The sequence below is a fragment of the Talpa europaea genome (assembly GCF_964194135.1).
Source record: "Talpa europaea genome assembly, chromosome: 8".
Lineage (NCBI taxonomy): Eukaryota > Metazoa > Chordata > Mammalia > Eulipotyphla > Talpidae > Talpa > Talpa europaea.
Window position 1 is genome coordinate 52,409,392 of NC_140075.1, and position 26,000 is coordinate 52,435,391.

At 41.9% G+C, this 26,000-nt stretch overlaps 1 protein-coding gene across 2 annotated transcripts in view; it reads left to right on the forward strand.

The window, feature by feature from the left end:
* MAP2K1 (mitogen-activated protein kinase kinase 1) overlaps positions 1-26,000 on the forward strand; it is a gene marked incomplete at its 5' end in the record, with an annotated part of 78,608 nt that overhangs the window by 31,299 nt on the left and 21,309 nt on the right. Inside the window, 5 exons of one of the 2 annotated variants that reach the window (XM_084239911.1) lie at positions 72-143; positions 7,940-8,150; positions 9,016-9,162; positions 16,479-16,556; positions 17,048-17,099. In XM_084239911.1, coding sequence (XP_084096037.1) covers positions 72-143; positions 7,940-8,150; positions 9,016-9,162; positions 16,479-16,556; positions 17,048-17,099 — 560 coding nt within the window. The remainder of the gene's footprint in view (positions 1-71; positions 144-7,939; positions 8,151-9,015; positions 9,163-16,478; positions 16,557-17,047; positions 17,100-26,000) is intronic. The other variant, XM_084239912.1, reaches the window with a different exon arrangement.

Here is a 26,000-nt window from a genome sequence, read left to right on the forward strand (position 1 = left end):
GTCTATGTGAGTGGGTGGTCCTATCACTCCAGAGGTTCCTCTGTGTGTGTGTGTATGCGTGTGTTTTTCAGCATGACTGTCTGCAGAAACATGCCGTGGGAAGGTAATTTATATGATTTCAGAAGCCTGTTTGATTCCAAGGGGTAAGTTGGTTTTTTTCTTGGTTTTTGTTTTTAAAAGAATAGGAATACATGATTCTTATTTGTCTCTTTCTAATTGAATCTGCTTTACTTTTTAACTTTTAAAAACGTTTATTTGGAAGCTACTTGATCTAAAGTGAAATTAAATCTAACACCTGTCCTAATGCTTGTCTTCTTATTTTTTTCTTTTATTTCCCAGCCCTTCTCTTTGTTTATAATATTCTTCAACCCTCTTCTATACCAGTGTCTACGAGGATGAACCCTATTAGAATGCCTTTTCTCATTTTTGGCTATCTAAATTTTATGTATCATTCTAGATCAATGCAGGTCTCGTTTCCTCACATTCTGATTACTGCAACGTATCCTAAACTGTAGAGCCATCTGTGTGCTAGGTTTATGAGAATTAGAGGGACAGTGGGACAGTCTTTGCCTCAAAGTCTTTTTTGGAAGTGGTGGTGAAACCAATAAAAGCAATACAGGTAGTGTATAATTACACTGTGCAAGGTTTTTAGATTATGTATTGCATGAAATTGCAGAATTTCATTAGCAAAATGGGGCAAATAGTGGTAATCCCATCAAAGTGGTGTTAGGAGATTAAAGGAATGCATGAACATTTGGCAGAATACCTGACACATAGTAGGTGCTCAACACATCAGTAGTAGGTAGTGTACATCAAATGTTAATTTTATTAACCAATGTTTGCTGACAGCAACATAACCATATTGATTATTTGTTTATTACTTTAAAAGAGATCACTTTTTAAATATTACACTCAACCATTACAACCCTCTTATTTATGATCTCATCATTGACTTAAACTGCCCTTGGCTATCTGTATTCATTTCACTGTTTCACTAAGGGCCTTCTAGTATAAAAATACATGCATTCTCAGAGAAGACCTGGGAAGATGAAACAACAGGTTTAGTCTCAAAGGAAAAAAGCATGGAGGACTGGATAGCTGTCAGTGGGGTTTATATGTGGACACTAAGCAATGACCAGGGCCTTGAACCACATAACCTGGGAAGCCAACTACTGTGCTTTTAGAGCTGTATGACCCTGGGACTTAGCTGCAGAGTTGTAGCCTTAGAATACTAAAATAAGAATATGATACTAGGATTTGAGACCTTTAGCACTGAAAAGGGCTTTAAAGACAACCCAATTGAACTTCCCTCTTTTACCTATGAGAAAAATTAAGAAGTGACTAATTAACTATCAGAGTTGAACGCAGGTCTTCTGACTCCCCTATCCTTTATAGCTATTTCCCAACAACATTATCTGGCAGCCACATGCATGTTTTTCTTCTTTCTAGTAGTTTCATGTCCCATTGTGAAAAACCAGCTTTGTGCTGACCCAGAAGCTGCTGATTTCCTGCATATGTTCCTGACCCTGAAAGTGGGTCTGGGGGCTGCTTTCAAGAACAATGACTGTGAGATTTTTCTCACCTACACATCTGTCAGCAAGCAGAGAAGAGTAGGCGGCCAAGATGTGAGCAGCCAGCCTCAAGGAAGAGGAAAAAAATACGTCTGCTAAATTCAGTGGAGCACTTTATGTACCATGTAAGAGAATGGCTGCTCTGAAGCATGGGTTCCCACAGCTGCTGAAGAATCTAAGCCCAAAGCTGGGTTCAACACCAATACAAAGCAGAGATATAGGGAACTTTCTCCTATCCAAGAACTGCCACAAGTACAAGGAAGAGTTTGGCTGCCATGGAGAGGAGGTCAATTCCATGCTCACAGGGCTTGTGTTATACTGAGACTGGACCAAGACAAGAGGAAACCTCTCTGCCCCTACCAGAAGCCTAGTATCAAGTAAAAAGCAATTATATTCTATCCCCAGAGAAGGAGCAGGAGCATGGAAAAAGACTCCACTCTGTAGCCAGGCATTAAGGGACAGTTCAAAGCCTAGGGAGGTATAGGAACACTGAGAGAAAAACCCGTGCAGCTTAGGCTTCACTCAAAACAATATAAAACCCATTGCAGGAGAAATTTGCAGCTGGCGGTGTTAATGTAAACAAGAAAACCCAAACCCAGCTCAACTCCTGATTAGTACCCTGACTTAACAGCCTGACAGAAAAGCATGTCCATTTCTAAGCATAAAGATGATTTACTTCAGTCTGTTCTGTATCATAATGTCTAGCATTGAATCAAAAATTACAAGACACAAAATTCAAGAGAGAAAAACCAACCTATTATCAAGTGATAAGATGATCAACAGAACCAGACTCAGAGATGACTCAGATGTTGGCATTATTAGACAATTTAAAATAACTGATTGATATGTTAAAGTGGACAGAATACATGGACAAATAATGATTTTTATAATATATGGAAACTGAAAGTTGATTTAAATGAAAATGCTAGAAATTTTAAAAAACATTACATCAAAAGTCAGTAGGCTCATTTGCAGACCATATAGAACTGAAGAAACAGTGATCCTGAAGCATATAAGTTATAGAAGTTATTCAAATTGAAATACAAAGAGAATAAAAAATAAAAAATAAAAACAGAACAGCCAAGATCTATTTATGTATATGTATAAATAGAGGTAGAGTTACAGAGAGAAAGAGACAGGGACAAAGACACAGACTGAGATTTAGTTTCAGGAACTGGTTCATGCAATTGTGGTGCATGCAATTGCATGCAACTGGTTCATGCAATTTCTGGTAAGTCCAAAATCTGCTGGGCAGGCTGGCAGATTGGAGACCCATGAAAGAGTTGCAGTTCAAGTACAAAGGCAGTCTGCTGGTAGAATTCCTTCTTCTGGGGAGGTTTGTCTTGATCTATTAAGGTCTTCAACTTGATTGGTTGAGACTCACTCCCACTATGAAGGGTAATCTGTTTCTTTATTCAAAGTTTACCTATTTAAGTGTTAATCTCACCCCACCAAAAAAAAAAAAAAAAACACTTTCATAAAAACATCAGACCATTTGACCAAATATCTCAGCAATGTTGCCCTGCTATATTACATAAAACTTACCATCACATTCCTCCTTCTAGTTATTTTCCTCCCCCAAAGGGTGGCCATTTTTCCATTTTATAATTATATAGATAAGTTTCGCCTTTTTTTGAATTTTATATAGGTAGAGCAATATTTTGTGGGTTTTTCTTTTCTTTTTTTTCTACATTTGGCTTCTTTCCCAGAGCTTCTGTAACCTGTTCCAGAGAGACTGACAGGATTGAGCTGTGGAAAGGTGTAGAGCCCCTTTTTCATCTGTTGTCTAGGGCAGACCCCAGTTATCACAGCTATACCCTCTAACACAGATGGGCTAGCTTATGTTGCAGTCTGGAAGCTGAACCTCAACATACCCTCAGCCATATTCTGCACCTCCTCTGCTGCTTGTCACATTGACAGGCTTGGCCCTCAGAGATATCTAGACAGCTCGCCTCTCCTCCTTCCCATATAATCTTTTCTTTTTTTGTGAGTACGGAAACTGAGGATCAGAAAGGGAAGTAACATGCCCAAGATTTAAGAAACCACAGAGTGTGGATCAGGATTTACAGGCTTGGTCTCTCAGTGCTGTTCCCTCGTAACTTGGGTCTTTCTGCCTTTCCTTCATTCTTCTTTGCTGGCCCAGTAGCATTCGTACTTGCCAAGCGCCACAGGAGGGAGAGACCTTCATGACTCCCTGGGCTCTGGTGAGGATGCCCATCTACACAGGAACCCTTTCTCTCCTTTCAGCACAGTGATTGGTTGTCATCCTCTGCTCTCCACTCTGTTTCCTCCTGGCAGAAACAGAGCCTGCCACCCAGGCTGGAGCAAGGTTCAGGTTGGTGGCAGACAGCTGGCTGGTGTTTGACATGTAATTGTGGTCCATTTCTGTTTGGTGTATGACAGTTTGAAGACTCCATTCATTTTTAGGATTTTACCTCCCTCCCCTTCAGTCATTCCTTTGAGTCACCTTCCCATTTGCAACTCTATTCTGCAGTTGGAGGTTCCAGGGTAGGCCTTGAAAGGAGCTCTGTTTTAGGAGTTGGAAGACTTGCTACAACAAGATGTGTGACCTGTCCTCTCAAGGCCTCAACTTCCTCCCCTGTAAAATGGTGTGCATCAGGTATCTTGAAGGTCCTCCCTGTGCTCCATTTTATGCTGCTGCTTTATTCAAACCACTGAGCCATAGAAAGATTCCAGTTGTGGCAGAGCAGTTAGCTCAGCAGATGGGTGAGATGAGAGGGAAGGAGATGTTCTCACCATTGGATCATCCTTTCCCCACCCACTTCATTGTGCCTCCCTGGTGTTTTCAGAACACAAATGACAACCTTTGTTTTTCTCTGTGTTCCTTGTTATTCTCTGCATTCCCATTTCAAAGCCTATAATCTTCTTGTATCTAGATGAATTTGTGTTTACTGTAAGAAAGCCATGGTGCAGCATTCACATTATAATTGGTTGTTTTTTCCTCTGTTTCAGTGAATTGTGAGGGATTCTGTGTGCATCAGAACTGGTCCCTGGAGTGGGCTGTGTGTGTGTCAGATTTATTGTGTGCAGCTCCACTTTCTTTTCTTAATCCCTAGTTCTGCTTTTGCTGATTTCAGTTAAAACCAAAGATTATGAAGCAGGCAGGTTCCTGCCCTCTGAGGTTTTGAACTCTGTTCCTTTGCTTGAAGCATCTCACCTTAGGAGGACGGAAGTGAACCTCATCGAACACCACTGGACTCCCTGGGCAAGAGGAAGCGACACTGAATACTGTTACGTTATTGATTGATTTCTTTTTAATGAGTTACCGAAAGCCTTTTTGATGCCAGGATTTTCCTTTCATTGTCAGATAAAATCATCTATCTTTTATTCCCTGAAACAGCTTTTTAAAAATTTGTAGAGGGTTTTTACGAATTATTAAGAGAAAGGCAGTGATTTCTGGATCCACCTTATGCTCCAACTTATCCCCACCTGCCCTAGCATTTGTGTAGAAAATTCCAGTGTTTCTTCCCATTAGTTTTCTATTTTGGCCCTCCCAATTGAAGTAACCATGTGTCATGGTCAAGTGACTTATCCATGGTCACACAGCTAGTTGATGACCAGTTGTGATTAAGAAGCCCAGATTCCTGAATACTGATAACTCGTTCACTTGGCAACATTCTGCCTTTCCCAGTCATGAGGAGAGTTTGCCACCATAACTTAAAGTCTTCACTAATTCCTTAACTGATGGAGTAGGCAGTTAGATGCCAGAGCATAGGAGGAGAGGTGAAGGAAGCATGAAGCCTAGCTTGAATTTTTCTTCTGCAGGCCGGGCAAATTACTTATATCTACAGAGTAAGGAAAATGAGCAGAGGCAGAATTCCCTCCACCTTTTCCCCCAAGTGGATGGTGTTTCTTGAGCCAGTGGATGACAGGATTGCATCTGGGACCAAGGGCGCTTTGTGTAAGTCCATCATCTTATATGTTGTGCCCTGGTGTAGTAGGTGCCACGTACTAGGATCTTACCCATGTTTGTAAGTTGCCTCTTTCATAGCAGTGAACTTTTGAAGAGGTCATACAGCATCATGGGTAAGGTTAGAGATTTCTCTCTTCTCAGGTTTGAATCCTGGCTCTGCCACTTTCTAGTTGTGTGACCTTGGACCAGTTGCTTCACCTGTCTGTGCTTGAGCTTGCTCTCTGTTGTAATAACAGGGCTGTGGATTAAAAGGATTAACAAATGTAAAACTCAAAAGGGTACACAGCATTGTGAGAAGAGTGTTTTTTCTTCTATCTAGCCCTCATTCCCTCTCTCCATCAAATCCACCCACTGTGCGTGTGTGCATGTGGATGGGTGTATGCATGTATATATACGTGTCATTTATTGACGGCAGCTTTTGGAGTCTTCATTTCCAGGTGGCCTGCTGAGCCCTCCAGGCAACTGTAGTTCATCCATATTTCAACTTCAGGGTCTATGTGCATTTAACATGTATTTCTAAATGTTGTCATTGGTAGACTCCTTTGTGGAGAGATCTGAGAGATCTGAGAGAAAGGAAACTGTCACTCCCAGCCACACTTCTGCCAGGTCCCCATATCTGAGGGGCTGGGGGCAGCTGTGAGAATTAGTTGATTCTTTTAGTGGAAAGAGAATATTGATTAACTATCTCAGTCAGCTTGGGTTGCATAACAAAATTATCGACTGGGTAGCTTAAATAACAAATTTATTTTCTCACAGTTTTGAAGGCTTGAAGTCCAAGATCAGGGTGCCAGTCTGATTAGGTGCTGGTGAGACCTCTTTTTGGCTGTCCCCTTGATGTTTTCTCACATGACCTTTCTTTGGTGGGTGGGTTGGAAATTGGGGATGCCACCTCTCTTCTTATAAGACCTCTTACCCTATCTGATTAAAACCCCACCCATGTGACTTTATTTAGTGTTGTTTATTCCTAAACATCTTATCTCTAGCAAAGTTATACTGAGGGGGCTAGGACTTTAACAAGTGAACTTAGGGGGTACAATTTAGTCCTGTGCACCAGTCTTCCTCCTCCCAGTGACCCAGTGAGGAACACTGTTCCCCTTTGACCCCAGGCACTGTGTTATTTGTAAGAACATTAGGTCTCCATTTCTCTGCTTTCTTGAGGTTTGGAGTGTGAATGAAGGGTGGAAACTTGTGCTTACTTCCACCCTTCCAAGTTCAGAAATGATGTGCATTGGAAGGAGAACCAACATTCTGACATGTAGTGATGACCTGTCTTGTCCTATGTTTAGACTAGGAACTAGAATCACATGAAGCACAGCAGTAGTGCTTTCACCACCTTCCTCTTAACAAACTCCCAGAAGCGATGAACACCTTCCAGTTCTCTCAGTGAAACACACTCAGTTATACCCCCAGCATGCTGAATGCACCATGAGCAGGCTGTTCTTTGCCACACCCACTCGCTTTAGCGCCCACTGGTTGAATTATGTGCTTACTAAGAGCCAGTTGGTTCTCAAAGCCATTTGTAGAGTTGTAAGTAGTGTTGTAATTAAGTGATGCATTTCAATATCAGATAAACTGATGAAATATGACTGCAAATAAAGCACTCTTTCTCCCACCCTCCATCCCTTGAACGCTTACTGAAAGCTGTGGGAAGACTCACTAAGTCAAAGTCACTAAAAAACATTACTGTCAAATTAGATAAGCATTAAGATTCGGGGAAATCATAAAACTCTTAAAATTTTATACTGAGATCTTTCTGAGATTGTCTACATTTTTAGTCCACTTTAAAGAACCAGGAATTAGAAGTGATAGACAATGTATTATGTTCAGGGTCATGTAAGAAATATGATGTGGTGTTCTTAGCTAGGGACCCTTACTCGAAGAGAAAGGTGAATGAATGCAAAAATAAAAATGTTAGGCTTATCTTTTTGTGATTCTTGCTTTATTTTGACTAACCTGGTTTTGAGCTAATCACATTTGAATGGTGGGTTTCTCCTATTGTGATTTGATGTAGAGCCTGCCTTGATGACTTGGTTTGGTTTATGTTTAGTGTTTTAGGAAATAGATTTTATTTTGTATATGGTACAAACAATAAAATCAATCCTAGAGGGTTTTTGAAACTGAAGTTTCAAATGAAGGTGCTTATTCTGGATTTTCATGGATTCCTTGGTTCTTCTCATACTCGCAATATATGAGAGAGACCTAATTCCTTCATTTTACAAATGAGGAAACCAAGGCCTTAAGAGGTGAGGTGTGTCATTGTGTCACGATCAGTTATGTGAGGTGGTGGAATGAGGGGACAGTAACACAGCAGTTGGAATGCCCCTCTCCTCCTTCAGTTCTCTCTGTCCCCAGTGATGGAGTCTTTGCACCAGGAGTTCTCTGGGTGGATGGGCTTCTCTGACTCTGCTGACCTGTGTTCCCTTCTTTTGTTCAGGACTAACCTGGAGGCCTTGCAGAAGAAGTTGGAGGAGCTGGAGCTGGATGAGCAGCAACGGAAGCGCCTTGAGGCCTTTCTTACCCAGAAGCAGAAGGTGGGGGAGCTAAAGGACGATGACTTTGAGAAAATCAGTGAGCTGGGTGCTGGCAATGGTGGCGTGGTGTTCAAGGTTTCCCACAAGCCGTCTGGCCTGGTCATGGCCAGAAAGGTAAGGCCACTTAAAAAAAAAAAATCAAGTTTGCCTTAGTAAACAGGCAATTGGATTATCTGTTGGAAGGTCTAAGGGCCTGGAAACAAGGGTGGAAGGAAGACTGACTTTTCACCCAGTACCTTTTTGTAATTTGAGTTTTGAACTCATGCGCTACCAGATGGAAGACATATACACTAATAATGTGTGGGTGTGTTTATCAAAGAGAAGGCTCTGGGTAGCTTAGGTCAACATGCCCAGTTCCTTGGGCCCTTTTGTTCCAACAACCCTTGAGTATCAACCAAGTCCCTTAAGGCCACTTTCCTCTCATCACTCAGCTTCACAGATCTTTGTGGAGGAAGCCCTGCATTCCACTTTATTCTCAGAGGGGTAAGTCCCTTTTCCTCTATCTCCCTTCCTTGGTTAAAGCTCCTCCAATACCAACACTTGTGTTGTTACATTGGTGCTTCGTAGTTTGGTGGGCAGGAACTTGCCTATCTCCTTTTTCCTTATCTTTTGGCACTTAGGTTTTTAAGAATACTTGCATTTATCCATCCTCCCATTCATCCACATTTTTTTTTTCAAAGATGTATTTATTTAAGCATACAAGAACTGGGGTATAGGCCAGAGGTGCAGTGGTAAGAGGATTCCCCAGAGACAGAGCGGGGAATAGAACAGGCAGACTGACTGAAATACACTGCTGAGGGGAGCAGTGGGCGAGACAGGAGAGGTCTGCTGTGCCATGTGGGTTAGCTCCCTGGCCACGGTCTGAACTCGTTCTGCAGATAGCTTTATAGTCCTGACATTTAACTCCTTGTGCCAGCAGGGAGGCCCTATCATCCACATGTTTATAAAACCTCTCTTCCTCCCATCTTTCCCTCCTCAGCTAATTCACCTGGAGATTAAACCTGCAATCCGGAATCAGATCATAAGGGAGCTACAGGTTCTTCATGAATGCAACTCCCCATACATTGTGGGCTTCTATGGTGCATTCTACAGTGATGGCGAGATCAGCATCTGCATGGAGCACATGGTATGTGGCAGTCTGTCGACCTCGGGAGCACTGGCCTGGGAGTAGGGTGGCTCTGTTCTAATCTTTGGTTTGGGAGGTGACCAGCTTCCTCTCTGCTTCTCTCTGGATCCATATCACTGTCTTGGGTGTCTGAGAATCCTAACGGTAGGACTTGGAATATCCAAAAGATGATAGGCCTCCTTCCTAGGTCTTTGCTTCTCTTCCAAGAGACATGGTAGAAACCAGATATCCTTGGTGGACGTACCTGCTAGTAAGCATACCTCCCAGTTTCTTGACCTCAGCATGTTGATGTAATAAATATGGTTGGTATAGTTTAAATACTTTTCATTTTATGTAATGCTAAGTGCTAGGGTTCTGGGCAGCCTGAAGGGGTTCTTTGGATGTGTAGGAAATTAATTGATATGCATCAGTGGAAGGAGAGGGCACATGAGAGGACACTTACGGGCTGAGAGGTGTGTCTAAATTGCCCATCTTTTTACCATCAGCTGCCTGAGTGTGTTTTTCTCTTCCCAGTGACTCAGTAATAACAGTAACACTAACAATGTTAGCAATACTAGTAATGATCAACTAATATTTGTGGAGTACATATTATATCAAGCCCTATCCTAAGCAAATCAGTGTTTTATTGCAGTTTTACAATAAGCTCATTGGTGGGTACATTATTTCCATTTTACAGCAAAGGCTCAGAGAAATGAATTAACTTACCCAGCGTCATGTAGCTAGTAAGCAATATGGGTAGACTTTAACACCAGGAAGTCTGACCCCGAAGCCTGGACTTTTTTGAATTCATTGGATAGAGGTTGGTGCTCTGTTTCCATCTCTGATGCCTAGAACGTCAAAGAGAGATGCTGACTTCATGGTTACTATTTTTTTCTGTCCCTGGTAGGCAGCATGGCACAGGGGACTTTGGAATTAGAGATGTTTATTCATAGCTCCCTTTTCCACAAATTCCAAATAGCACTTTGTCTTGTTTGCCACTGTGTCTCCAAAGCCCAGAATAGACCTGGTACAGAACAGGTGCTCGGTCATTCTCTGTTTACCCATTGTCTCTTTCTCTTCAGCACCTTGGGCAAGTTTTTTTTCTTCCTGATTCTCAGTTTCCACATCCATAAAATGGCCATTATTATCCCTGTTTCATCATGGGGCGGATTAATTAAAATATTAGATGTTAAGTCTTCCAGCCACTGTCTTATTCAGAGCATGTCTTCTGCAAACAATAACTTTTGTCTATTCTTACTGGGGCCTGCAGTTGAGTGGCAGGCTGACATGCATCTGTGTGTTTCACAGTGCTGTGCTTCGCTCCAGCAGTGTCCCTCGGCTACTTCCTGTTGCCCTCCTGACTCTCTAGACCTGACCTCTGGAATGAGGACCTCACTGCCTGGTCTTCATGAACCCTAGGTGAACCCTCCCTGGGAGGGTTGGCCTTGCTTGCATCACCATTGTGTGGCACATCTCTTTAATAGTTAAGAAGTGCCATACACACTGTCACTGGCATCCACTAACTTTTGTGGGTGCTAGAGGGAAGGTAGAGCCTGAAAACATCTGCACATCTACAGGTCACTGAGATAGCTTTTATTCCCTCTTACTTCAATGAGAGCAAAGCTGTCTCTGTGGGAAGCACACCAACATTTCTGGCTTGGTCCTAGCCCAGGCCTGGAGTGTTAACTATTTCCCACTTGGGTCTTGGCCACCCTCTGGTGATGTGGGGCCTAGGGAGGGGATAATTCTTATCCATTGGGTTTCTGGTGCTCTTTGTGCTGCTGATGGTTGGTTTTCCAGCTCTAGCCCAAGAGTTTTGGATAAAGATGTATAAATAGCGGTGGAGGTCCTGGAAAACTAGAAAGGGAAGAGGATGGAGGTGATGGTGAGAAACCAGAGACAGGAAAGTCAGAGTAGCTTACTTTCCTCTTAGTTCTTGCCAAAATAATGGCAGGTGGGTGGTAACGTGACTAGACACAATAACAGCTACTTTCCCAGTCTTCCACTGCTTGCTGAGTTCTTTCCACATAAATTGTTAATCACATCAGCCTGTCATGTGAGACAGATTGTTGATACATCCCTCCCCCAGCCTGCAGAGGGAGAGAGTAAGAGGGCTTAAGAGTCTCAGTCACATAACCAGGTCTGCTAGCTCTAATTTTTGTGCTCTCTCCATTACCCTTTGCGAGTTGTATATTCTCAGCTTTTCTCATTTTGGTAGAGCTCTTCGCTAGAACCCCTCCCCATGCAACCATCCTGTGTTTCTATGGTTTTTGGCACTTACACCAGTCAGGGTGTAAACTTGATTAGTTAATCAACATGGGTTCAGCTTCACAAACACTTATTTTTAGTGCCGATTATGCGCAAGGTGCCATGTTTACTGCCAAGGAGGTGGAGACATTGAGAACAGCATCTCTGCCCTCTGGAGCTGTTACAGGCTGGATGGCTGTGTTCTAGGCTCTTCTCAGGTGAGGGTGTCAGTGTGGACGTGAGGGCTTCTGAGCACCAGGTTTGTGCCATCTCATGCTTGTTGGCTTCTGAACCATCAGAATTCTTTCCTGAATTACCTCCAATCTAGCGTCACCCAGAATATAGAGGAACCAGGAAACTGTTTGTGGGATGTATATGGTTGCACTTATGGGCATTTGCTTCAGAGGATAGGATTAGGCCCCAAATATTAATAGGCAGTGGCCTATCCATTCAGTAAGACCCTGCTAGAACCACTTTCAGTAATTAACTTTCTGTGGTCTCCTACCGTGTGGAGGACGTCTTTATTTGTCTTAAATTGACTTTGTTTGTGTCTTCCTTACTGTGTAAGCCTTCCTTATTCACTCTGGGTTCATAGATACTGGTCACAAGCTTTTCATCCCTTTCTCTACCCTGTCCTCCTCCTCCTACCCCCTGTCCTCCTCCAGGAGCCAATAACAACATGGGGCTTCTCTTGGCTCATTTCCAGTATTTGATGTCAGTCCTCACACCTCCCCTACCCCTTGCCCCATGCATTTGGCTCTGTGGGAATAATGGGGTCCTCCCACACAAATCCCTGAAGAAGAAGATATCTCTGGAATTACTCTAGGGAGCCTGAGCCTGGGAAACTGGCTGCCAGACACTAGGAAGGTCAAAACCCTTTTAGGGTCAAGCACAGTGTCTGGTCCCTATTAGGTGATATTTGTTGAATGACTGAATGAGGGAGGTCAGGATTGGGGAGGGCATGGTTAGCCTGGGGCTCTGTGGGAAAGTTAGGCCTCAGGGTCAGCAATAGGGCCTTCTGTTCCTGAGCCTCCACAGGCCAGAGGACAGCTGGAACAGTCTGCTAATACTAGCTGGACCCTGTAGGGAAGCAGTTGTGGTGTAAAGTCCAAGCAATTATGAGGAGTTGCTTTTTTTCTGCTCCAGCCATGGACATTCTCACCCTTTCCCAGGTCCCTGAGCAGGTGAGCTCCGTGCAGCTGCCCAGAATGGGAAAGTTCACACTGCTGGCTGCCACTTCTCTTTTGAGATTTCTGCTTTGCCTCAGCTTCCACATTTCAAAGGTGTTGTCAAGTCCAGCTCTTATTCTTCACCATAGCCCCCAGCTTCTGAGGTCCTCTCTGTGTCCCGGGCTTTGCATGGTGTTCTTTGCCATTAACATGTCCCCACAACACTTTATTCTGGAAGATTTCAAGCATAGAGAAAGTTGAAGAAATTATCTCTCCAAACTCCCACCTAGAGTCTGCAATTAACATTGTGTTGTATTTACTTTATCATTTATTGCTCAAATTACTTTTTGCATGCATTTGAAATTAAATTCGTGAATCACCATCATTCATTGAACCCCATCTTCTAAAGCACTTAGCCAGGGACTTACCTTTCCCAGAAATAAGCTGTTTGCACTGCTGGGTCTGAATTGAGACCCAGTAGATACCTCTGATCAGAACAGAAATGCTCTTGTTTGGGGGAGAAGTAGATTTCTGCTCAGGTGGTGGCTGAGCAACCAGAGAACTAGGATCTTGGGGTGGATGGTTCTCATGCAGGAGTAGAAGCTTTTGAGCTTTTTTTTTTTTTTTTTCCATAAAGCATTTGTCTCTTCTATAGAAAACCATCACAAAAGCACCATTGACTTCGTTAATAATTGGCTTCTAAAAATAAGCACGTTTTCAGCAGCTTTAGTCAGTGAAGGCAAGTCCTTGGCAACAGTAAGTAGAATTAAAAGGTTGTAAGGTGAGTTGCAGGCAACTCTGGTAATCCTGACTGTGGCTCATGCCTCTTCAATCTTGCTAATTCTATTGTTCACACTTTAGCTCTACTTATAGCTCAGAAGGATGCTAAAGGGAAGCGAGTAAAGGTCCCTTCTTTTTCAAAATAGAAAAATTTACCACAGCCCCAGAAAGTGTAAACCAAGACAGTTAGCTGGGCTGTCCTCTGAGGCTGTAGAACCTGAGAACCACAGGGTTAGTTTTTCTACCTCATTTTAATCAGATTTTGACAAAGTTGCCCTGTTATATTGTTTTAAGCTTACAGTCCTCCCTGATGGTTAGGTAAGCCTTTCAAACAAAGGCGCTGAAACCACATTCAACTGGAAGCAAAATAGAAATGGCTTGGAAACTGTCTGGGGCTCCTTCTTCCCATTGGTAAAGGTAACCGAAGATCCAATGGCATTTTTAGGAGGCTGCTGACTTGAGCAGCCTTAACTGGGTTGTGGTGTTCTCCTGATTTGGCCACCAGGGACCTGTGTTATTGTGAAGGCAGCCAGGATGACAGGGTGACTCAAACCTCAGCCTGGATCATCACCACCTGGATAAGGCTCTTGCAGGGGCTTTTGAAAAATAAATGTAATTAATCACGTTTATTTGTGTTTGGTTCTAAATTCCTAATTCCATTCTCATTATGGCACATTTAAAATTTTAGGTGGGAGGTAATGGCCCTCTATTGTGCTCCTAAGTTGACTGCTAGGGGGTTTGTTATGATGGGAGTCAGACATGACCAGGGGTGCAGGGGTGTTAGTGTGCAGCTGAGAAGCCACACCTGTGTTACTTTGTTTTTTTCCATCAGTTTCTGTGATCCAGTTGACTGTGACAGAGTGATTGGCCCAAACTCTCCTTTTATAAGCATAGAATTTTAAAGTCAATAATCTATTTTTAACACTGTTTTAGGTAATATTTCTCAAGAGATCTGTATCCCTGAATGCATCGTACTTATTTTCTAACCTCCTTTAGAAAGAAGTGGTTTTGTATATCTACCAAACATGCCCTAGCTCAATACACACAGGTGCTCAGAAAGGATCTATTAATGGAGTCATGGTATCATTCTCCACTTTCATAAATGAGTTCAATAATTTAAAAAGGTAAAAATAACAAACAATAAAAAAAGCGCTAAGAAGACACTATCACACAACTCAATCCGCTGGTATTTTGCTACCTAGTCTGTAAGTAACCATTGATAGCATTTTTGATATTCTGCTTTTGTGAGTATAAATAAAAAAGACATTATGCTCTGTCCTTCTTGTGTCTATGATGATGTGCATTGTTTCATGACCTCACATTCCATGGCTGCATTGTAGAGTTGGGTCAATTTGGAGGCAGGGTACCTGTGGGAACATTGCTTTGCTGATCTTTGTCCATGCCACCACCACTCAGCCCCCACTCCCAGACTCAGCTTCCTCCTCTCTCCTATTATGAGCCTTTCCTTTAACACTTTGCCTAGGAGTTGCTTCCTCCTGAGCTCCTATAGTAGAATCTATTCTGTCCATCATCTGTTTATTCTTGGCCTATTTTGGAGGAAGATTTATGGTACTTTGCCTCTTTATGTTCTGTCTCCTCAAAGAGGTGTATTTTTTTCTGTATCTTAGAGTTTTTCTACCCCTGGTCCCTTATGGATCCTTTTGCCTTACAGACAGGCCTTTGATAAGTGATGGATGATGGTGGTAACTACTCAGTGTAGATAGAATACTTTAGAAAACCAGTTTGAAATTATAGCAGTTACCTCTACTTTGAAGCTGATAATTAGCCATACCTGAAGCCTTTGGGGCACAAACTGATTTCTGCTCCCATCTATCAGGGTTGCCTTGAAGCAATGCTTTAAGATCTCAGGATAAAATGTAGATTCCATGGAGAGGAAGGCCCTGGCAGGTCAACCCTGCAGAGGCTGGGTCCACATCTCACTTGTATGCTCTTACATACTCCCTTTTCACCCCCTCTGCCCAGGGTGCAGCTCATGTCATCTCCTTCCCGTCCCGCCCCCCATCAGTTCCTCACCATTCTCTCTGCACCTTCTCTTAGCTGCTGTGGTTTGCAGGTTGGATTCCTTTCCTTCTGTCTTTATAAAGTCACATCCTGGTTCCTTGGTGGAGTTCTGTAACTGGCAGCCGCTGGCCATTTTCTACCTGATCCATCTCTATATTCCTTCATGCACTGCCATGAAGTGAACCACATGTTACCCCAGCAGCACTAAGCAACTGAGTACTTCTCTGCTTTTGATTTACTGAAATACTGTGTTTTTTTCTCCCCCTTTTCCAGGTGCAGAAATCATAATCATTCTTTGAATAAGACTAGCTCTAATGCCATCTTCTCAGTAAAGTTGAATTACTTCTCCCTTCTTCTGTGTGTTCATAATCACTTTTCTTATACATGTATCCTGGTTTATTAAGAGTTGTATATTTCCCCTGAGTATTCATAAATTTATTGAGAATGGGCAGTAGTTCATTTTCATATCTTTCTTCCCATAGAACCTAGCATGGCCCATAGCACTTAGTAGAACTTGTGGAATTAGTTATTGCTTTCTATGACATTTTTCTTTGGATTTTATTAATTATGACTTGTTGGGCATTTATCAAATTAAAGTTGTGGCTTATATAACAGTGATAAATGGCTAATGTTTATTGAATACCTACTATGTATTAGACATTGTTGTCAGTGGTTTAGTAACTTAGTAAATACTTATATTAGTAAATACTTAGTAAATACTTATATTAGCTCAGTGATTATTATGAGAATCTTACAATTATTATCCTCATTTTATAACTTGAGTAACTTGGTGAAAGTCCTCAGGCAGCAAAGTTAGGATTTGAATTTAGAAAGCCAGCCTCTGAGCCTGCTCTCCTAACCACTGCACTCTCCTCTCAGTTCCATGCCAATAAAGTCCTTGTTTGACCACTGAATTAGTAATTTGTTTGATGACTACCCAGTTAGTTATTTGATGCCTCCCACAATGTCTTGCATTCATATTTGATGTCTGGGACAAAAGAAGGGAGTATTTTTATAGGAAGATTCGTTACATGTGACCTCACTTTTCCTCTGAAGTCTGACACTTGAAAGAATTGTTGGGAACATTATCTCTGAATGGGCTGGTGTTCTTGTTCTTAGGATGGGGGCTCGTTGGATCAAGTCCTGAAGAAAGCTGGAAGAATTCCTGAACAAATTCTAGGAAAAGTTAGCATTGCTGTGAGTATATTAGCAAGTTTTTCTTCCAAGTCCCCTCATTGATTAATGATTTAGTAGGAAATGAACAAGGGAAGAAGTCAATGAGGGGAAAATCTGTAAGAAAAGTTTGGTGTTCTCACTGGAAGTTTCCCTGTCTAAATTCTAGATAAAATATTCATATTCTCTCTCTCTCTCATTAGAACGAGAAAAGTTCTCCCTTTAGATTGCAGGCTTAGAAAAAAAGCAAATTCAAGCAAACTCTTTTTTAAAGTTTTTAAACTCACAATAATCAAGCTTACTTAAAAATACTATGTAAAAGACATATACGTGTATGTATGTAGTGCATATATACTATGTAAAAAGGATCATTTCTTGAATCAAAAGAAATAATAAAAAGTAAGGGAAGAAGGCAAATTTCTGATGTTTGATAAAATATTTTAGGTCATTTTAAAATAGTATTTTCTCAACACCACTATTTCAGTTTCCCATGTTTCCCATTCCCTTTCCTCTAGGTAATAAAAGGCTTGACATACCTGAGGGAGAAGCACAAGATTATGCATAGAGGTAAGATATTACTTGCTAGTTATGTTTTTCTCTAGATTTATTTATTTTTTAAATTATATTTATTGAGATAATGTTGATTTATAACACTGTATGTTTTAGGGGTACAGGTTCACACATTTTCAAATGTATGTTACCACAACACACCCACCATCAAAGTCCCAGTAACCCTCCACCATGGTCCCTTAGGCCCCCTCCCTGTTTTGCTCCCATCCTCTCAGCTAATTTTATTTTGAGTTTTAGCTGGAGTCTAAAATTTGTTGCAGCCTCTTTTGTGTTTTGTTTCAGTTTAAAAGTCATTCAATGTAGTATTTTAATTGTTGCCTATTTAGTTTCATGACTGGAGCAGCAAGTCCCAGTGTGTGTCCATCAACAGTCAAATGGAAAAAGAGCAGGATAGCCATACAATAGGATACAATTTAGCAACAGTACACGAATCTTGAAAGAATGATGTTGAGTCAGATAAGAAAGAGCACATACTATGTGATGCTATTTATGTAATTATAAAAATTGCAAATTAATCTGTAGTGACAAAATGCAAATCCATGGTTGCTTAAGGAAACTTTTAATGGCGATAGATATGTTCACAGTTTTGATTGTGAGGATGGTCATCTACATGTATGTAAAAGAAATATGTAAAATATGTAAAAGAGACATACACTTACACAAGGTGTATGATTTGATGAATATATACATACACACATTTGTCAAATCATACACTTTATGACATGGAATTTATTATACCAAAATTATATTGGGTTGTTGGAAAAGTCATGATGCACATTTTTTTCTATGTTTTTCAATATGTCATTACTTTTTTTTTTGAAGATTTATTTATTTATGCATACAAGAGCTGGGATACAGGCCAGAGGTGTGAGGGGTGAGAGGATTCACCCGAGACAGAGCGTGGAACAAAACAGGCAGACTGACTGAAATACACTGCTGAGGGGAGCAGTGGGAGAGCCTGGAAAGGTCTACTGCGCCATGTGGGATTCTCACCAGCCAGCCAGGGATTGAAGTCGTGCTGCAGAGGCTGCGGACAGCTTCATAGGTTGCGTCTTAACCGGTTGTGCCACCAGGGAGGTCCCCTTCCATGACTTTTTCAACAACCCAATTCACCAATAAAACTGTAAAAAATCAAGAAGGAAAAAAAGTCAAGTTGCTGAACACTGGTGATGAAGAGAGATTCTTAAGAGTGAACAGGGAAGGGAACAACCACTTTGGAAAAACAGTTTGGTAGTTTCCTTTAAAATTAGGTCATGTGAACCATCCAACCCCACTTCCTGGTACTGACCAAAGAGAAATGAGAACATTGTCCACACAAAGATTTGTGCACAAATGTTCATCTTTATTCATTATAGCCCCAAAGTAGAAACAGCCCAAATGTTCATCACCAGATGAGTTCAGTAAACAAATTTTGACACATTCAAACAATAGGATACAGCTTACTGATAAAAATGAGCAAACTCCTAGGGTACAGGGTTTAGAACAATCTGAGAAACATTATGCCGATTGAGAGAAGCACTACACAAGAGAGGACATGCTGTATATGTGAAATTCTAGAACAGACAAAATGAATCCACAGTAACATAAAGTAGATCATTGGTTGCTCTGGGTCGGGGGCCTGGAATGGGGATTAACTTCTAGGGGTCATAGGGAACTTAGTAAATCTTGGTTTTGGTGGTGGGTTCATAGTTATGTACATTTCCCAGAACTCATCAAATGATACACTAAAGTATAAAACTATAGAAAGCCTTTGTCTTCTAGCCATATTAGCTACAATTTTTTCCCTCTTTCTCTTGACAATTGAGAAAAAATCATTAGGAGGGATGATATGAGTTGAGGGAGGAACAGTTACCCAGCAGTTTATGGACCTTGATCTGTGTGCTTTTTAAGACCTCTGAGTTCCATGTTGGAATATTTTAATATTTAATTATTTCTAGAAATTAATTTCTAGAAAACAGAAGTTGCTAACATTTCCTGAGCGTGGATCTGTGGTTCTAGGCTCTGATCAACAGTGTTATAAAAGTGTCTGGTGGAGTAAAGCCATTACATCATCTCTCAAATGGAACCTTGTGCCTATTCCTAGCTGGCCATGAGGACTAATGAAGTTACACATGGAAAGCAACTGGCAGAATGTTTTGCATATGGAAGGACCTAACAAATATTGGTTGCCTTCCTTATTCCTTAAGTTTCCTTAAAACTTCTTTCATGAACTACCTTTGTGTGTACCACACCTTTGCTACAAGTCTGCTCATCCCTTTTAGTCTAACACTGAGGCTTTGGAATCAGCCCTCTAGAATTCAAATCCTGACTCTTCCATACAAGATGTATAAAATCTCTGTTATGTATTCATCTGTAAAATGAAAATAACTCATGTCACAGAGCAGTAATTGCAAATCATGTACTTATTTCACATAGTTGTGAGAATTAAGTAATCTTTCTCATAAGTCATTAACAAATATTGGTTAATAGTAATACGGTTACTATTTTTTAAAAGATTTATTTATTTATGCATAGAAGAACTGGGTTGTAGGCCAGAGGGGGAGCAGTTTGAGAGGATTCACCAGAGATAGAGTGGGGAGCAGAACAGGCAGATATAATGAAATACACTGTTGAGGGAGCAGTGGGCATGACAGGAGAGGTCTGCTGTACCATGTGGGTTAGCTCTCTGGCCAAGGATTGAACTCATGTGCAGTGGCTGGCGGCAGCTTCACAGTGCTGTGTCTTTAACTTCTGCGCCACCAGGGAGGCCCCAATATGGTTACTATTTAGCTCAGACATCTGTTTTCCAGTGAATCAGTCCCTCCGAAAAATGGATTAAGAGTGCTGCCTCTGTATTCCTTTGCCACAATCGCCATCCCCCTCTTATTGTAATAAATAATGATTATTATTTAGCAGGGATCTATTTTGTGCTAAACATGGTATTATGTGCTTTATGCTACTTATTTCATTTATTATTCACAACAACCTTATGAAATAGGTACATTTTTCCTATTTTACTGGTGTAGAATCTAAAACCCAGAGTTTTTTTTTTTAAAGATTTATTTATTCTTTTTTTTATTATTTTTTTTAAGATTTATTTATTTATTTATACAAGCACTGGGGTACAGTCAGAAGTGCGGGAGGGTGAGAGAATTCACCAGAGCCAGAGCGGGGAGCAGAACAGGCAGAAGGACCGAAGTATACTGCTGAGGGGAGCAGCGGGCAGCAGGAGAGGTCTGCGCGCCATGTGGGACCCTCCTCCACTGGCCAGGGAGCAGCCGGGGATCGAACTGGCGCTGCAGAGGCTGCGGGCAGTTTCGCAACCCAGCGCTCAACCGCTGCGCCACCAGGGAGGCCCAAACCCAGAGTTTTTATATCTTTCTCTCCCATTATAAACGACCAAATCAGCTCTTTTGTTTGCACCCAGAAGGTCAAACTCAACTACAAAAAGTGACTTTACATGGAGAAGTCTATTTGAGTTGGCCATCAAGAAAGTTGGCAGGATATAGGCATCAATAAAGCCCCCAGCTCCCTGAATGGAGAGAGTGCTGGGATTGTGTAAGGCAGAAAGAATGTGAGGGAGTACAGGGGTTCACATTTGCATGTCCAAGGAGATTCTGCACTGTCTCAGCAACATGAGTCAAGGTGTTTGACTTTCCTAGCATAGTGTTTTCTCAGCGATCACATATGTTGTTTCTGATGCCACTGTTAACCCCAGAGGGATACAGAGAACTTTATTAGGGATGTAACACACTAAGTATCCCAAGTTCCAAGGAATGCAGGCTAGAGCCAGGTAACGGTTAATCATGAGGAAAGGGGTAGAGGGAAAAGAAAACAAAGGGTGGTTAGAGTTTAATTCCACTTATCCCTCATTTTCAGTCTATAGGATGTTTTTCTTTGTTGTTGCAAGTCCATGAGTTTCTTCAAATCAGGGAACACATCTATTTCATCTCTATCACCAGTTTCTAACATAATACAGAAAATAGTTCCTCCTTAAAGGTTTGTTAAATGGGTGGCTGTGTTATTGACTTGTGCCAGAACACAGAATCAGCAGAGAAACTAGGCCAGGAACCCTTGTCTCCTACTCTTAACACAGTCACTAACCTAGTCCTGTGTTTTTTATACCATGTGCCTTCTGTGTTTCTATGGAGAGCTCTCACTTTATTTACGATCCAAAGAGAGGAAGGTTTCAGCTCATTCTCTGAATAGCCAACTTGCTTTCCTCTTCTGGCTGGTGCTACTCCCGCTTTCCCAGGACTTTCTTTTCTGGCTCCACCAATGATGGCTCTTTGGCATGAGTAGCTGCTTTGTGAGCCAGATGGGCCTCTGGACAGACGTCTTTGGTGGACAGTCCATTACTTGCCTAGCCAAGAAGGGAAGTCACTAGAAGGACTTCTGCCCCACTGAGCAGTGTGTGTATGGGCTGGCCTGGCCCAGCTACTCAGCTATTCAGACTCCTGCTGTTTGTGGGACTTCTCCAGAAGTACTGAAAGAAGGAACTGGAAGGCCTGGTCTGTGGAATGCTACTCTTGCACAACTTGATTCCTGGGCAAGAAGCATAGTAAGTGGATGGTTCCTGGAAACCCAAGTTAGGGTGAAGGTAAGAGAGAGTCTCCCTGCCTCTGTCTTTAGGTGTCCCAGTTGCCAGTAAATTCTTAATCTCCAAATATGATCTTTCCTTATGAAATTTAAACTGTTTCTTTTTATTTTGTGCTTAAGAAAAACAGGGAGGAGTAGAAAGCTTTTTCTCTGCTTCAGATTTTTATTTATTCTCACTTGTTGATACTGATTTGCTGGAGATAGGTTAGTGATTATTTTACTTAGCTTTCGCTATGTAATAAACCACTCCCAAATTTAGTACTTTAAAATTTTCTACAATTCTGTGGATTGGTGGGGCTTCTCTCCCTGTGGATGGGAGGCTAAAGCTCTGTCTTCTTCCTGTGATGTTCTTGGGGATTTTATTCACAAGCCCAGAACTCATGCACTGTTTGAACCTCCATTTATGTCAGGTTAGTTACTGTCCTGTTGACTAAATCAAGCCACACAGTAAAACCCAGATTTGAAAGGTAGAGGAATAGACTCCCTGTCTTGTTGGGAGGAGCTATGAAATAAATACTGTGGCCAGTTTTTTTACTCTGCCACAGTGACAAAAGTTCAGGGTTTGAATCCTGACTGTGTTACTTACTGTGTAACATGTTATTTAACCTTTGTAAACCTCAGGGAAATGGAGAAAGTAGAGCCTTTCTAAATGTTTTGTTGTGAAGATTGAGATAATGCCTACAAGCATTTAGGATATTAATTGATAAATAGTAGACCCTTAACATACATTAACTGCTGCTTGGCAGATGAAGTAATACTTTGTTTTTGATAACCAGCAACAGTAACCAGCCAGACTTGGTATGAGTTCTACGAAAAAAATCTCTGGGAGAATCATTTGAAAAGCTGAGCCTACAAACTTTGGTGGGACAGGGACCTGGCACCAGGGCTATTCTAGTTGGGAGGCTGGGCGCCTTAAGCAGAAAAGCAGCTGCCCCAAATCCAGAGCTGGGGGTGGGTATTTACTGTGGGGCTAGTCGACCCTTGGCCGCAGGTGGGGGACTTCATCACCTCTGGGAGCACCCGGGTCAGTGCCTCTGATGCTTACTCTGCCGCAACATTCTTGCAGGTGTCAAGGGACACCATCCCTTCTTGCTGAGTGTTGGGGGCAGGTTGGCACCTCATCACCTAGTACAGCATGCCAAGGTGATGCTTAGTGTTTTAAACTGAACAGTTGAAAATGATTTCTAGGCATGCCCTAAAAAGTAAATCTAATGTGCAAAATAATTTATAATGTGAATAGCTCTAGGGGCAATTGCTTTGCTGTTTCAAAACATTCACTATAGTATCTTTCAAATATAAGTTTTCATAGGATCTTCAAAAGAGGAAAGCAAATTATATCAATTTGATTAACTTATTTTAGGATTATGTTGGTGACACAAAATGAGACATACCTAGACTTAGAAATCACTTCTTTTAAGTGAGAGGGAATGCAATAATGGTGTTTGTGGGAAACAGTTGTTTCCAGGTGCCCAGTTGTATAGTTTTTCTTGTAGATCGCAGATTTTTGAAAGTTCTTTCTTGGCCTTGGTGAATGTGTCTTGATCTTAGCAAGGTATATTGCCTTGAGTGTGCTTGTGGCTAGCTTTCCTACCTTGCTAATATGTCTCTATGCACAGACACCTAAAAATAAGCAACTTTTCACCCCTGTTCTTGAAGTGATTTGTCTCTGTCATCATGGAGCAGGATTTCTTGGGCGGGACAAGTACAACTGAGATTTCTACTCTGAAGCCCTGGCCAACTATCTGGCTGGATTCAATCTACAACAGTCTGTCCTGATGTAATGCAGACATTGTATTTTGTTTCCTCCAGGTGTCAAAAGGGAAACAGCCTGGGGTATGTGGTTTGTGGGGTATTGATTAAGGGGTGGGTGCTAAATCTGTGATCCCTCTGGGGGTGTAAGTTTTCTCTGGGTGACATTGTGGTGGACAATCATGGGAAGCTACCTACATGTGTTCCTCCATGTTTATTTGTCCTTTTTCTCACAGTTGTCTCCTCTATCCAAGAACAATAATTTGTTCTTGTATTCATAGAATACCTACTGAGTGCAAGGGTGAATCACTATGGAGGGTGGAAAGATGGCTTATAAATGAATTGTCTTCCAGGATCTTAGAGTCTAATGGGGAAAGAGATCTGTCTGTAAGTGACTCTAATGCATGGTGGAATGCAGCCAGTGTTTATTATTTTATGTACAAATTGCTACCCTGCCAACTTTCAAATAGAATCGGATATGATGAGGATTATTTGATTGTATTAGAAACCCAACTCAGGATTACTTCACCAGAAGAGAGTGTATGGTTGGGTTACCAGGAAATCCAAAGGCAGGACAAATATGGGGTTGAAATGAGTCTCTAGGCTCTTGTCACTTCTAGGCTTTATGCTTCCTGGTGTGGGGTCTTTTTCAGGCAGATTCCCTTCATTGGGGCAACATGGACCTCACTAGCTCCAGACATGTCTAGTCCTTGATGCTTCTCTTCCTAGAGAAAGAACTTGGCCTACTTCTAGCATCCCCATCAGTGCTTAAGAAGCTGGCTGGCTCTTCTTGGAGTGTCCACCCACTCTTGAGCTTATCATCATGTCCAGGGGATTGGGTCATCTGGTTAGCCATCCCCACCTCAGTGGCAGCACAGGGAGGTGGGGGCTTCTTGATTGATACCCTAGCAGACACACTTGCTACTGGAGGAGAAGCATATCCTAAATGAAAAAGAGAGATTCTATAACTAGAAGTCTAGAAGGAGGAATGGATGCTGAAAACAAGCAATTAAGAAAAAAGTTTTCCCACTATAAATATTATTATTATTATTATTATTATTATTTTTAATAGAGGCATGCTTTATTTGTTTGCTGGTTTGTTTGTTTGTTTTGTTTATACATGCACTGGGTACAGTCAGAAGTGCGGGAGGGTGAGAGAATTCACCAGAGCCAGAGCGGGGAGCAGAACAGGCAGAAGGACCGAAGTACACTGCTGAGGGGAGCAGCGGGCGGCAGGAGAGGTCTGCACGCCATGTGGGACCCTCCTCCAGTGGCCGGGGAGCAGCCGGGGATCGAACCGGCGCCGCAGAGGCCGCGCGCAGTTTCGCAACCCAGCGCTCAACCGCTGCGCCACCGGGGAGGCCCACTATAAATATTATTAAGAGTTGGATCAGAAAGAGAAAAAACTGCTAACATAGGAGCAAAAAATAATTAAGCATTTAAAGCAGAGGTGGCCCACTGGTCAAATCTGGTCTGCTGCCTAATTTTGTATGGTCTGCAAGCTAAGAATTGTCTTTTTAAATTTTTGACATGTGATAATTGTGCAAAGTTCAAACTTCAGTGTCCATAAATGAAGTTTTATGGGAGCATAGCTCTACTTATTTGTTTAATGTTATCTGTAGCTACTTTTGTGCTTTAGTGAGAGAGTTGAACCTTTATGAAAGAGATGGTGTGACCCTCAAAACCTAAAACATTTGCCATCTGGTCTTTTATAGAAAAAGCTTCCTGACCTTTGAGTTCAAGGGAAATAGAATCCCCTTAGGGAACCTTAGAATTGAAGTAGAAAGTTTAGCTTTAAATTTATCAATTTTAAGTTCTCAGTGACATAGGTACTACAAAGGTTTCTAATTCTTTTCATTTACTATTGACCAGAGGTCATTGGTCCACTTCATCATCCAAAGCAGCCTAAGCAGATAAGCTGTGAGTTAAATGGTGTGTTTGTGGGGGTGGGGAGGTGGGGCTAGGACATTGCTCTGCTTCATGGCCTTTAGAGCAGTGGTCTGCATTGTCCATCTACCATTCTTTTTTTTTTAAAGATTTATTCATTTATGCATACAAGAGCTGGGGTACAGGCCAGAGGTGTGGGGGTTGAGAGGATTCACCAGAGACAGAATGGGAAACAGAACAGGCAGACTGACCGAAGTACACTGCTGAGGGGAGCAGTGGGTGAATCAGGAGAGGTCTCTGCATCATGTGTGTTGCTCCCTGGCCCGCCGGGGATGGAACTCGTGCTGCAGAGGCTGCAGACAGCTTTACAGGTTGCGTCTCAACCCCTTGCACCACCAGGGAGACCCATCTATCTACCATTCTTCTTAACCCACTCTAATAAGCAAGTCTTTATTTTAATCAAGACCCTGAAGAAGCCTTACGTGACTTAGATCAATACAACATTCATACAACTTAGCCTGTAAATAAATTCTGGTTTGGAGTGGCTGGCTGATGAAGATCAATATGAACATTGCTAAGAACAGTGTTTTTTTTTTTCCTCTTATGAAACAGGGTGTCACTCGCCTGATTATTATGCCCAATATTGAGTTTAGTGCCCTGGTGTTCGGAGAAAGCCAACTTCAA